Here is a 13,621-nt window from a genome sequence, read left to right on the forward strand (position 1 = left end):
CACATGCGTAACAAGGCATTTTATTGTGGTAGGTCCTCAGACAGATTCCCTGATATTAATACTATACGAGCAAGGCACCTCGGACTGTTGTGTCATACATCATCTTATAAGTCAGTTTGTTGGCACCAAGGCAAATATATGTAATATGTGCAAAATTCCTCAGCAGCAGCAGAAGAAAAAGAGGCTCCCCACAAAATGTGAGTGAGTGAAACAGCAACAGGTCGCTACATAGTTCCACCTTTTATGAATGCATAAAAAATATTTTTAACAGTAAACAAAGAAAATGTGGCATGTGACTTTTTTTCTTGTAGATCTGCCAAAGTGTGGCACAGCACATAATAAGTCATCTATGATAGCACATGAGGGCACAGAGTATACGACAAGGGGTTAAGAGCTTGCTTGTATACTCTTATAGAGCTTTACGTTTGCAAACATTACTCCAGTGTTTATTCACAGACAGGAAAACGATCAGCAGCAGTCAGAAAAACACAAGTGAGAGTTCAATAAAAATAAGGAATTGCAAGAAAAAAGACAGCGCTGTTGGTCCTCTTCTGTACTTGTTGCATTGCTGTCAAAGTTTTGTCTAAATATCAATGTGACTGTAATTTTGTATGTACTTATTCCACCGTCTGTTCAGGACAAACAGGGATCTCTGTTTGTTTTGGGGCTGAAAGCAGTCCAGCAGATTTCCCTACACTGTAAAATACAGCGTTGACTACAATACTTCTTTCTCTCAGCATTGGTCTCACTTATGGTGATGATTCTAAGATCAGAAATGAATTTATTGATGCTAAAATGCTTCAGCACCTTGAAGACTGACGAAACAACTCTTGAGGTGTGATGAGGTATGGCATAGCTTGCAGTAATCGTAATATCATAAAATCAGGGGAGGGAGAAGATGATGCAGGTTTAAATAAATGGAGGAAAGGGAAAGAGGAGACAAGGAGGGGAGGTTAATAAGCAAGGAAGTGAAGGTCAGTGTGTCGCAAGTCTTATCAGAGGTTCTGCTGGAGGAAGTGCAGCAGCGTAATCTCGTAATGTTCCCCAGACTCTGGACATCGGATGCTGTGTCGCTCGTTGGGATAAATCTAACAAAAAAAACGAAACAAAAGAAACACATTCGATCAGCTGGATTGTTTAATGTTTCACATTTTACATTCCTTTTTATATTTAATCAAACTACATTAAAAAAAAATTGGAGGAGCTTCCCTCCCTTCTTTCAACTGCTGCCTTGTTTTAGTAAATTAGAGAAGAGATACAAAGAAGAACAAGACACACCATAACAAGTTGGCATTCACATCTTTTGTGCTGAACTTACTTACATGTGCTTTGTAATGTGTTGCATGATGCAAGCATTGCATCATGACAAAGTTGTTCTTTATACAAGGAGTTTCAGCCTCCTCAGACTTTATGAAAGAATAGATTCTGACTCAGTTTCACATCTTTAAATCACAGACTTCACTCAAGTCACCCTAAAGAAGTGAATCCTCTTACCTGCAGGTTGTAAGGCTTTCCTGCCCGGATGAGTTGAGACACCAAGAAGTTAGTGTGAAAAAAGTGCACATTCTCATCTAGAAACCCGTGTAGGATCAGCAATCGGTTGGGCCTTCGTGTAACAGAGAGAAGCAATTCTTAGATTCTTTGCCATTGTTCACATATAAACATGGAGGATAAATTAAACTGATATTACATCTAACCGGAATACAGAAACTAAATCAAATTCTGCACTTTGTCTACTTCTACATACTTCTAACTTGATGATCTACTATTCGTGTTATTTTGTGACATTAACTGTAAAAACCAGCATTGTTAGACAAAAGTGGCAGGAAACAGAAGGTGCAGTATTATTTGATATAATAATATGACTGCGCTCACTCATTGGGGAGTTTGTCGACGTGCAGAGCGACAGAACAAGCCTCGTATCCCTTCTTGTTTTTGTCAGGCGTGTCCAGATATCGCTCTGTGTAGCCGGTGTCGTAGGCCATCCACAACGTCACTGGAGCTCCTGCAATGGCAACCTGAAAAACACAAACAGGAAGTCAAACAGAACCATTTTTCATTATTTCATCCTCTAAAGAAATCGACTCCAGAAAAGTGGCTAAAAGTGCAGATTGAGTTAAATATTATCAGATGTATAAAGCCATTTGAGACTTAGACACTATCACAAAATGATCTGAAAAATTCACTTTTCGAAAACACCATGTTTTGGAGAAACAAACTGAAACATCCTCCTGCTTCGCTGAAGTCAGCGATGTGGTAACATTTTGCTGTCCCTGTGAGTTATGTAAACATAAACACATAAAGTTTGTAGGCAGCAGAATATTGAGAGACTGCAGCAGAGACGCCCCCCAACCCAGCAAAGAAAACAGTGCTCAGCAAACTGCAGTCCCACTATCGCCACTTATATTTAAATAGGGTCCAAGTTGGCCTTCGAGTTTCATACTTTCACACTTACTGCACATACTTTAGCATAATAATGGGGTATTATAACATTAGTGGCTTTGACCTTGAAGATGTCCGGTCTGTGGATGAGGCCCATAAGGGAGAGGAAGCCTCCGTATGACCAGCCATGGATGGCAACACGACTCAGGTCCACAAACTTGTACTTTTCAGCTACGTAGTTCAAACCCTCCACCTGGTCTTCAATCTCCACTTGACCCTGATTGGAGGAGATCAAATAGGTAATTCACCTGGCATTACAATACCCTTTTAAAAACTTATCTACATACATTATGCACACATTTAAAAAGTGTTAAAACAAATAAACTCGTGAAGAAAATGACTTAATCTTTAATTTACATTATATGTGAATTCTAAATCAGAGTATGTTATCATATAGTAATGTGGTCATAAAACACCTTTCATTATCAGTAAATGACTTGTAAAACATGTAAATAAAATGTAAATAAATACTCTGTTCATTTCCCTACATAAAGTATTTTTAGGGAGAGATCCTCAATGTGTTAACTACCATTTTGTCCTTCACAGCTCCTTCAAACTTGAGTCCCCGCTGACAGGAGCCTCGTCCATCGATGACCAGCACAGCGTAGCCCAGAAAAGCCAGCGTGCTCAGCCGCAGGTACTTCACTCCTTTATAAGAGTTATTCACTAACTGGACCTGGAAGAAAAAAAAGAAAAAATAACTAAAGCAATTTCTCAAATAAATATGATATGATGACTGCTTTCTGATCTTAGTTGAATTCAAGCTTTGAATGTCTGTTACAGTGCAACAAGGATCAAGTTTGTGACTGATGAAGTATTCAGATCCTTTATTTAGGTAAAGATAAACACAGCAACTCTATTACAATAACACATATACCATTTTATCATTAAAATGTAATTGAACTATGAAAAGTAAACACTCATTTAAGTCTGCATGACATGAATCTACAGTGAAAATGGAAAAGATCAAACCTGCGGGCCACCGTAAACAAAGACGACAGTTGGATGCTTCCTGCCGGGGACCAGGTGGTGTGGTTTGTACAACATGCCGTACAACTCGAAGCCCGACTTCCCTGTGAAGCTAAAGATCTCTGGAGGAGTGGAGTCGAAAGGGAAACCTGGAAATGTACACAAGTCTGAACCTTAACTCAGCTTACATCAGTGGATACAAGTGTAATCTTAAACAGGTGAGAGGGGAAAAGAAACCGTCACAGCCGCCAGACAATATTGTATCCGTCAGTACCAGAGGACTCCATCATGCTCGCCCAAAACTGAGGCTCTTTGTGCAGCGGGTGGTCGTCTGAGCCCTGCAGCTTGTAGATGTGCACGCAGGGAGCTGTGGTCAAGCTGCTGTAGTGGCTGACAAACATGTCGAAGGTCTGTATGAAGAAAAAAATAATTATAAATCACACAATACAGGGTTAAATTGCATCCCTAGCAATTTAAATATCTGCTGACACTTGACACCTTAATGCAGGAACACAAACTGCCATTTTTCCTTTTTCAATTAAGGTTATACTTGTGGTATTTTGAAAGCTTATGCCAATACTGTTATTTTGAGGATGATATTTTGTGATTGTAAATGTGTAAAAAAAAAAAGGACAAAAATACACACACACTTAATATCGAAAGTCGAAGTATTCAGTTTTTTTCATCACTGATTTCAGTGTTTGTTACATACCTGGCTCACTGAGCAGCTGTGGGAGAAGCCTGATTTCGTGAGACGGACGATTTCAGCTGGCGATTCGTAGCTCACAACATAAAGGTGGTGCTCCAGAGGGGAGTCTTTGGTTCCCTGGAAGTAAACCAGCTTTGCTGACTCGTCCACCCAAATCTGAGGACTTGATGAACGCTGCAAAAAAAAAAAAACAGTGTTTGTCTGTTTTGTTAAGACACAGAAAGTTAAGTTAGTTAGTTGCTATAGTTACAGTACATATCTGTCTTATTATTATTTTCTTCGCCATATGTTATTAGTTCTAACAAAATATACCATTTCTAAAATATAATTACAATGTCTGGGTTATACATATATGGAGAATAAAGACAGGATTCAGTGCAGCTTGCGACTCAATAATCCAAAATCATATTTTTGTTTTATTTCAAGAGTTTAGTGTTAAGCTTAGATATGTATTTAATAGTTGTAACTAACAACTACATATTATTTAAACTCAGGGTTCTGATGAGTGGATGCGGTGATTCATTTGTGCTGCTCTGGAATGGATACAAGGCACATTTGAACAGATACGTGGGCAGGGCTTTACCTTTGCTCCGTGATTGGCCAGCACCTCCCACTCCCCACTGGTTATGGTGACCTCCTCTTTGACTGGACACTTGAAATCATCTGGTGAGAGAGGGGAGAAGACGGGTGCATAAACTGATAGATCCATGTACTTGTTTCACAACACAGGAATCTTTACATTACTTATTTGGTTCTTATCAATATCATAGTATTGATCCAGCACCTCTCAAAGAAAGAAATGACCTTTTAATGAATACTGACAGGCATATTCTGCTACTGTATTTAATTGCTGCATTGACATCTTTTTAGATAGACAGAAGTACTGGGTGGACATATTTGGTACTGCATTAGACTGGTTCTCATAATATCTGTCAAAAGGTAAGTAAATAGAAATCTACCTAGTACTGTTTGTTTTGAGCAGTATATTATAAAGCTTGTCCAATCATGTGTATATGAAATATTGAAAAATAAGATCTATTATAACTTGTAGAAATGCAGAAACGTATCTACATCTTTTTAACTCCTCTCGCCTTGATTACTGTAACAGCCTCTTGACTTGCTTTTTCAAACATCTTCTTTAAACAAGAACCGAGAGGTATGAGCACATCACATCTGTTTTCAGTTTCTCTACATTGGCTCCCTGTTTGTTTTAGAACTGATTTGAGATCTTGTTGAATATTTGGACGGCTCTAAAAAACTAAACTAAATGAGATGATTCTAACGGATTTGAAAGGCTGGAACTGCGGAAAAAAAAATACAAATGTATTCCCCAAACTGATTGAATAAATTGGGCTTTTGGAGTTAATAAGTCAGTATGGTACAGTATGGTTGGGTTACATTATAGACCCAAACTACAAGGTATTATCTCTTCACAAATGTTTCCTTTGATTTAATTGTATTAAGTTTAAATATGAATGAATACATGCCCTTCACTAAAGTCATTAAATTAAGTAATGATACCTTCTCGGGGAAAATGTGTCTGGTTCACCTGTGAATGTGCTTGTTGATGGTGTTACCTTCAGAGTGCATGTAGCCGTTGGCCCAGTTGTAGCTGCCCTGCTGCAACACTGATGTGATCTTATACAGGTGACAGAAACCGGTTTTTGATTCATTTACTGCTATGAAGCTGATGTCATCATCACTGGTTTGGATGAACGGGTGGAAGATGTCGTGCACCTGAAAGACAAATCGTGATGCGTTTTTTTCCAATGAAGACTGCACTATTTTTGCAATATTTTTAACAGAGCCCTAGAATGATGTGGTGGCTCACATTGATCCAAATGTCGCTGGTCTCCTGGTAGATGATGAAGGGATGGACAGTGTCTCCCAGCGCCTCGAGGCTCTCGTGCCTGTTGGCTCCGTCCTGATGTGCAGGGATGAAGAGCGCTGGAGGCAGCAGGACCAACTGGAGACGCTGCTGCCGTCGGTCCATCATGACCGCCCATGCACTGACACACAGAAAGAGGAAAAGACGTAAGCGCAGTATACATACTCCATGTTACAACATGTTGGGTTTTGAAGCATGTCAAAGTTTAAAGACTACGAATGGTGCTTTTAAAATTAGGTTTTGGAGAGGACAAAACAAAACATACTATCTGCCATCTTTTGTCCATCCGGCTCTGGTGATGTATTCAGCACTAGGGAACAGGCTGGTGAAGGGAACAGGCAACTCCTTCTCCTGGGTGCTGACAATCTGAGGACGAAACAACAAGAAGCTGGCATTTGAACTTCTCTTGGAAGAACTTCCTGGTAAACTATATTTTATGGCACTCAACAAGCACTCACTTTGCCAAGATTGTCTGTCCTGATTTCTGCTATTTTGAGATTAATATCCGGATTCTTGCTGCCTGAATACAAAACAAAACAGAGTTGCGTATCAACATAAAATTCAACAGGATACCTTTTTGATATAACTCAAGGCTTCCGTTCATAAGAGTCATGCTGTATTGACTGAGCTACACAACATACATGCACTGATTTTTAAAAAGAACCCAGAGGAGTTCTTGACCTGTAGATCTCTAGAGCGGTTTTCTCATCTTATCTTTATTAACGTGCTAAGACACCAGCACTTCACCACTAAAGTCAAGAAAAGTTCACAGGGCATCCTTTAAAAAAAATTATAATAATAAAACGTACCTACTGCATATTTATTTTTAGTATACAAATCCAATAAACAACAAATACAGCACAGATTTAAAATATAAATAAAAAATGTATAAATCAAAAGCTTGTGTGTCTGTGTGTGTGCGTGCGTGTATGAATGTGTGTTTGTTTGTTGGTGTGTGCGCGGTGTACCTGCGCGTGGGTATCTGTAGACGTCGGTCTTGCGCTCTTCCAAAGCTGGAGATGGAACATGAATGATTTCAACTTCAGACTCATCCACTTCCTCGTAGAGAATCTGTAGAGTCTTACCACCATCTGATTCTGAACCAGAGAGAAACCAGTAAAGGACGGTTTTGTTTACAGGAGAAAACTGCAAGAATCAGAATCATCTTCGAAACGTAACACAGGTTTTTTTCACATAAACAAACGTGTGTTATTTAAGTATGTAATAATAATTCATCTTCATTCGATTGCCTCCTAGCCAAGAAGTCTACGACAGCAATCCATGCCATCTTCGTGCTCACCTTCACGAGCAGCTGGTGACCACCAGTATCCAGTGAAACGGTCAAACTCTTCCTGCGTGACAAAAGTGGCAATACCGGCAGATTTGGGGTCGTCTTTTGGGTTATCAATACCTAAAATAAATACAGAAATAGAAAGCAAAAATAGAAACACTGTGTGAAAACGTCAAAGTACCAGGTGAGACTCTCCAGGAACTTCTGTGTCAATCCTGACCTTTGTGGCAGAAGGTAAGCCTCCTCTCTTCCCCCGTCTCAGTGCTGGTCACCCAAATGTCATTGTTGTTGATGAAGCCAATGAAGTTGGGGTCCCCAGGGCAGATCTTGGGGTCCATGCGTGTGCCTGAACTCCGGCTCTTAATTTCAACAGGGTCCATGGGAGAAGTCTGCACAGAGAAGTTGAAGGACATCTGAGGTCACAGCTGCTTTAGTTCTACACTTTGTAAGTCTGGTTTCAGACCAATCGGGATATTTCAGAGTGCAAAAAATCTGACCACATAACAGATTGGCTAAGGCGGTATCTAAGTCTTCATACTACATAGTAATGAATGAACAGGAAATAATCGCTCTTCTTCCATAGAGTCTTGCTGGAGGACCAGAAGACACTTGTTGCCGCGGCTGAGAGCAACACACCAGTGGGCTGAATGGAGATGATGTGTGGCCAGTGCTGGTGGTGGTGGCACACTGGCAGTTGAATAAAATCATGTGGCTATTACTTTTGTACTTGGAAGAAGTCATCTCAAGATAAATGTATATGTGGCCAAATTGTCATGATTCGGGACTAAACCCCAAATACTCAAACAGGGGCAGAGTCATTTTCTTTTTTATTCCCACTACTCAGTCGCCATCTTTCTCAGCTCGGCTGCCTGTTCAACCAGTAGAGACTGACCTCTGTGAACTACAATACGTCGCCTCAATTCAGCATCTCTGTATTGGTTTCATAGAAAGAAGAGGGCCCGTACTTTTGACTATATTAAAAATCACACTGTCTGGATTTCTAAATAACCTGGTACATTGTAACACCTCGATAGCGTCCAAGTCTAATATCAGAGCTGGTATTGTTTTTAACATCGCTACTTTCCTGAAAAAAAATGTATCTCCAAATGTTGTGATTTTTTTCCAATGATCATTGATATTAGAAAAATACTTTACCTCACAGCAGAAAATATAACTGATAAAGATCTTCTATTTTTGGTTAAGAAAGAATTCTGACTAAAGCTGAAGCAATTACTTTCCAACATTTAATGGAAATAATCTTTTTTTATAATGAAAATAAAAGCTGGTTGCTGTCCGAATTGTGAAAGATATTTCGTGAAGGTGAATTCTACAGTTGAAAAATAAACGTATCAGTGCACCCTGGTGGACAAACTGTAATAATGAGACATTGTTTCCAAATTACCTCAACTACAAGCCATTTCTGTAATTGAACTACTCGCATATGCCAATACAGATACAGTATATCTGTGATAAAATAATTGACCTTTTCAGCAATCCATATATTTAAACCTTGCACCACTTTCACTTTACATACACACTTATTTATACTGGATATAATTAGCATTTTTCATTTAATTCTTCTTGAATGTAATATGTCCTGCTCTGCTATTATTGGATTGTATATATTGTGCTACTATCCTTTAACTCACAGTGAAGCTGTTGTTACCACCGTCACGGCAATAGTACAGACTGCTGTTGGCCTGGAACAGGAAGAGGCCGCTGGGTCGGTGGTAATCATAGGAGGTGATACCAGACACCCCCAAGCGTTTCCTTTCCCGCAGCAGCTCCTCCTCCCGCGAGAAGCCCCCGTGGTGAGGGCTGGCCTGAGGTCAGGGGTGAGAAGAGGACACACAATGTGACAATTCTGGCCGAGAGAGGTCGAAGAGGGCATGGAAAACAAACAATCGGCAAAAAAACATGACCATACTTAATTAAAGAGAGAAATGCTATACACCAATAAATAGAACCACTTATCTGCTCTCTCCTCAGCAAAAACAACTCTCATTTATGAAATCAGGTGGTCGAGATTATGTTGTCTTTATGGGAAGATTTATAACGGTAGTTTTAAGCTCCATGAGAAAAGACGCTCTTATGGAAGGAGTGGTTCATGAATCGCCCTCTAAACAATTATTCCTTTTTAAAACTGGTTTGGATAGGCTCAATCACATTAAAGTGTCATAGTGGGCTATAAATCCTTCTCACCTGAAAGCGATCCAGCATCTTTTTCCATGACAACACCATTAGAGCATCTCTGCGAATCTTCTTGGGAATGTCCGAGTAGAGCAAAGCATTGTCCCTGCTGGCGTAAGGCATTCCTGTGAGAGCAGAGAATGTCAACGACCGAACTACCATGAGTACAGATCCAAACGCTATCACACACTACACCCAACTGCTTGAGACATGGAGGCAACAAAGAGCAGCAACTACTTTGCAGAGATTGTGTGAACTACGGCTGCAACAGGAAAGATAGTCTCAAGGCAAATGGGTGTCCCTGTATGAGTTATCTGCCTGCAAAACGAATACATACAACTGTGACAGATTCCATCTTTCCCGGCCCCCAAGCTCACCAAGGTAGTAGATGCGGTGGGAGTGCTGACTGGTCTCGTCCTTCTGGATGAACTGGAAGTCGTGTGGCGCCTTGTTAATAACCACGCCTGTGTTCTTGCGACTGTTGTGGATGATCTTCCGCAGGCCATCCCAAGTATGCTTCTCAACCTGAAACTGTGTGGGATTCACATCCTCCATCTCCACCACCTCTGTGCTGTCCGAGAGCTCGTCCACCCCAGTCATGCCTGCCAGTGCCTGCCTGATGCTGCGGACAGAACTCAGACTAATCAGATACATCGACATTAAATCACAATGGGAAAGCAACACTAGCAAACATGTGTATACCTCTGATTGAGGAAGGTAGATCTAACCTAACTAAATCAGACGTTCTGACTGAAAACAGACACTATTGCTCTACTAATCATATAATGAAGGTGTTGGATAAAGAAATCTTTTTATGATATTTGCCAAGGAGGCAGCGATCTGTCGAATAGAGTTTGACTGATTAATCGGTTTGACCAAGCGCTGCCACGCGGACTTTGAATTACACTTATTAATGTAGAATACATTATTCCCTAATCCACAAAAACGTTCTTCTTTCTTCCAAATAATCCCGCAATGCAACAATCCAATCTCACACTTTAGGATCCTCCTCAACCCAGGAACATGAACCAACATGATGGTTTGGAAGAGTGGCTTTTAACAATGAGACGGGACATGCTAAATACGTAAGTAACAGAAGCTCTGTGAGGAGAGATGGGCAGTGGGGATAAATTGGGGATTTATTTCAGCACACACGCACTGCACAAACGGAAAAGAGCCAAACTGAAAGTACCCCAGACGTCTTACCGGCTGCTGGTAGTAACACTACTAAAAGATGCACCGATCAATTGGCTGCCGATCAAAATTGACCAGTTTTTAGCTGATCGGCCATTATTAGTAACCAGCTGGTCAGTCTGATATTAAAAATGTTTGTCTCATTAGTTCTTCAACACGAGTGAAGAAAACACCGCCTCTCCAAAAAAGGCAGTGAAGGAACAACCCTCAAAACATTTGGAACAGCAGACACTTTTTTACATTGTAAATCATTCCTGTGCATGCTGATCACAGTAATGCAGTGACCAGCTGGTCTGCTGACATGACTCTTTCAAATTATAACATTATCATGATGTGTTCAAAGGAAATATTGTTACATTTATTTTTTAGCAAGACACTTTAATGAATCCAGTTGTTTTCACAGCAACATAAAACAAATGTAGATGGAATTATGACCTGTTTAACTTCCTAACACTAGCTCTTAGCAGCTTATAATACAGAATCAAATCAACTAAAGTCAAGATTGTTTTTCAATCAAAGCAAGTATTTCAATTTAAAAAAAGAAAAAGTGTTTTATGTCAATAACCACTATGGATGACAATAACAACAATTTAGGATTTTACACATTTTCGGGACGGGGTGAGAAAAGTTAGTCTAGTGCCTTGCTGTCCATTATAGTTGCTATTGGCTTATCAGTTAGTCGGAAAACACCAGAATTGGCAGGTCCAATTTCAAAATGTTTAAAAAATCTGAATCAGCCAAGAATAAAAAGCAATTCAAAATCATACTGAAGAAAATGTAAAAACAAATAGACAGCTGTGGGGTTAAATGTCCCCTACCTTTCCTGGCCGTCTTCTGTTTTGTCGTCAGTTTTCCGCCTCTTTACTCTGTGCATTAACCGTTCAACGACCCGGGACCAGCACTGACACCCTGTGGGAAACCAGGTCAACACACAAGAACTGAAGATGTCAAACAGCTAAAACAAAATCACATATCGTTACATGACCTGGTCTGACTGACAAACTGAACAGTTTTAATATGCGAGAACCTAGACAATGCAGATGCTAATAAACAGTGAATCTGTTACTGAAGTGACGGCCCTGAATGTCTCTGTGCTGCTTCATCCTGGAGCTGCAGCTCTTCAGCCGGCCATCGCCACACTTACAGCTGTGCGTTCCTGATATGGGGTCTCATTGAGTGTGACTCGGCTGCATGACACTTCAACGTCTGTGTCATAACTGTGGCAAATGTTACACTGTCCCTCCACATTTTACTGTATGCTGTGCCTTTGCCATGGGCCTAACGGACAAGCAAATTCTTCAGAAGTTAATTCACAGAAAACAACGACAGCCGGTCCCTTCAACCAAACCATGGGTCTGACAGAAAAACAAATATTGTGTTTGTACATTTTACACCAGTGATGCAAGAAAACAGAACTAAAAGGTCACTTTTTCATTCCTTCATCCACCTGTTATCACCTGACTGAAGATCCAGGTGACATGAAGACAAGTGATCAGACTCGATCCGTTAATGAAGGCTATTGGATGAGTTTCGTTCTCCACAGAAACCTACTGAATGGGTTTCTTCTTCTTTCGTAATTGTACTCTACTTGATGGTAGTCATTTCATTTCTTTAAGATATATACAATCTTTATAAATTATGTGTGTGTTTAGAAGCTGGATGAACAACTCTTTGGGCTGTCTTTTTGACTACTGACTATGTTTAGCCTAAACGAGTACATACATGTGAGAATAACCAGTGAGATACTAATTATTCTCAATTTCTTTCCCACATAATTCAGTTTTGTCCACACAACCGTGTCGCAGTGAAACAGCAAACACAAATAAACGTGTTACAACTCGTTCAAAAAGGATAAAGACTGAATCCCTGATGGAAAAGTCCCAGTTTATTCTCCCAGTCTGTATATGAACAGAGCCCTCACTGGTTTAATCATCTCTGGCATCATCATCTTCTTCTCAGCGTGTATGTTGCCGAGCATCCATGATTAAATCATCCATGTTGTGTGACAGACACTAAACGGTGTCCACGAAGTGACGGTGAGCTTCTCCTCCCATCAAACACGACCGACCTGAACGAGGCAATCAGGCACCCTGGGGTGCGTTATTGCTCTCCGTTACCTCGGCTAGCATCGAGCAGCCGAGCGGACCGAAAGAGAAAACATTCATTCATTTTCAGCTTACTCTTTCTGCCCCAAAACCTCGAAAACGTTCCAGCTTCTGTCGAAGAAACATCCGAGTTGGATACAACGGTCAGGATTTGGATAAATGACAGAAGTCCACTGACGTTACAGTCCAGAAGGATGTAGCTTAATGCTAATGTGCGTACAACGCGGAAATAGCCTGAAAAAACAATCAAGATGACGACCTATGACCCGGATGTTGTATTCCGTTACACTGCGTGAAGAAACCATGGTAGAAACAGATTTACATGTTGTTGTTTTTACAGCAGAAATAACTTAAATCATAGTCTGTGGAAATAAAAAAACAAAATAGAAGAAATTCGTAAATATCTAGTCCTCGTCTTTAAAGAGCATCTGAATACTGGTGGGACTTAATTGAATCTCAGAAAATGTACCAATGATTTATATTTGAGCATAAAGGCTACCATTAATTATTTTTTCCATTACTGATTAATGTGACAATTATTTTCTCTGATAAATAAATCGTTTAGTCTTTCAAATTTTTGTAAAAAGTGTTAAATGTCCATCACAGTTTTTGAGAGGCCAATGAGACATCTACAAATGTCTTGTGTCTGATCGACAGTCCACTTAATTTACAATAATAAAAGAGAAAAGCGGAACATCTTAAAATTGGAGAGGCAGGAACCAAATTATTCAATTTTTGATTGAAAATCACTGTCACGATTAATTAAAATCATTCAATAGATGATGATTAATTTCCTATCAATCTACTAATGAATTAATCGAATAGTTTTAGCT

General features: G+C 40.0%; 1 protein-coding gene and 1 long non-coding RNA gene across 3 annotated transcripts; one reads left to right on the forward strand and one right to left on the reverse strand.

The window, feature by feature from the left end:
- On the reverse strand, window positions 1–13,606 carry LOC117729485 (dipeptidyl peptidase 9-like). Its single transcript, XM_034530594.1, has 21 exons — window positions 12,864–13,606; window positions 11,502–11,592; window positions 9,867–10,111; window positions 9,502–9,614; window positions 8,949–9,122; window positions 7,520–7,688; window positions 7,309–7,419; window positions 6,977–7,105; window positions 6,467–6,528; window positions 6,274–6,374; window positions 5,952–6,129; window positions 5,698–5,857; window positions 4,704–4,783; window positions 4,124–4,294; window positions 3,686–3,821; window positions 3,415–3,560; window positions 2,972–3,118; window positions 2,507–2,659; window positions 1,876–2,018; window positions 1,495–1,606; window positions 1–1,088 (listed from the first exon to the last, which is right to left on the reverse strand). Exons 2-21 carry the CDS (start codon window positions 11,555–11,557, stop codon window positions 996–998), a joined length of 2,679 nt encoding a protein of 892 aa, XP_034386485.1. The 5' UTR covers window positions 11,558–11,592; window positions 12,864–13,606; the 3' UTR covers window positions 1–995.
- Window positions 6,037–8,807, forward strand: LOC117729488. 2 transcript variants are annotated; one of them, XR_004609370.1, is made up of 4 exons: window positions 6,037–6,154; window positions 6,317–6,430; window positions 7,266–7,744; window positions 7,883–8,807. It is a non-coding gene; the product is annotated as an uncharacterized LOC117729488 (long non-coding RNA). The 2 variants fall into 2 exon arrangements; XR_004609369.1 differs by having other exon boundaries at window positions 6,041–6,154; window positions 6,246–6,430.
- Window positions 13,607–13,621: the final 15 nt, after the last annotated feature.

Source organism: Cyclopterus lumpus, chromosome 4, assembly GCF_009769545.1.
Source record: "Cyclopterus lumpus isolate fCycLum1 chromosome 4, fCycLum1.pri, whole genome shotgun sequence".
Classification (NCBI taxonomy): Eukaryota; Metazoa; Chordata; class Actinopteri; order Perciformes; family Cyclopteridae; genus Cyclopterus; species Cyclopterus lumpus.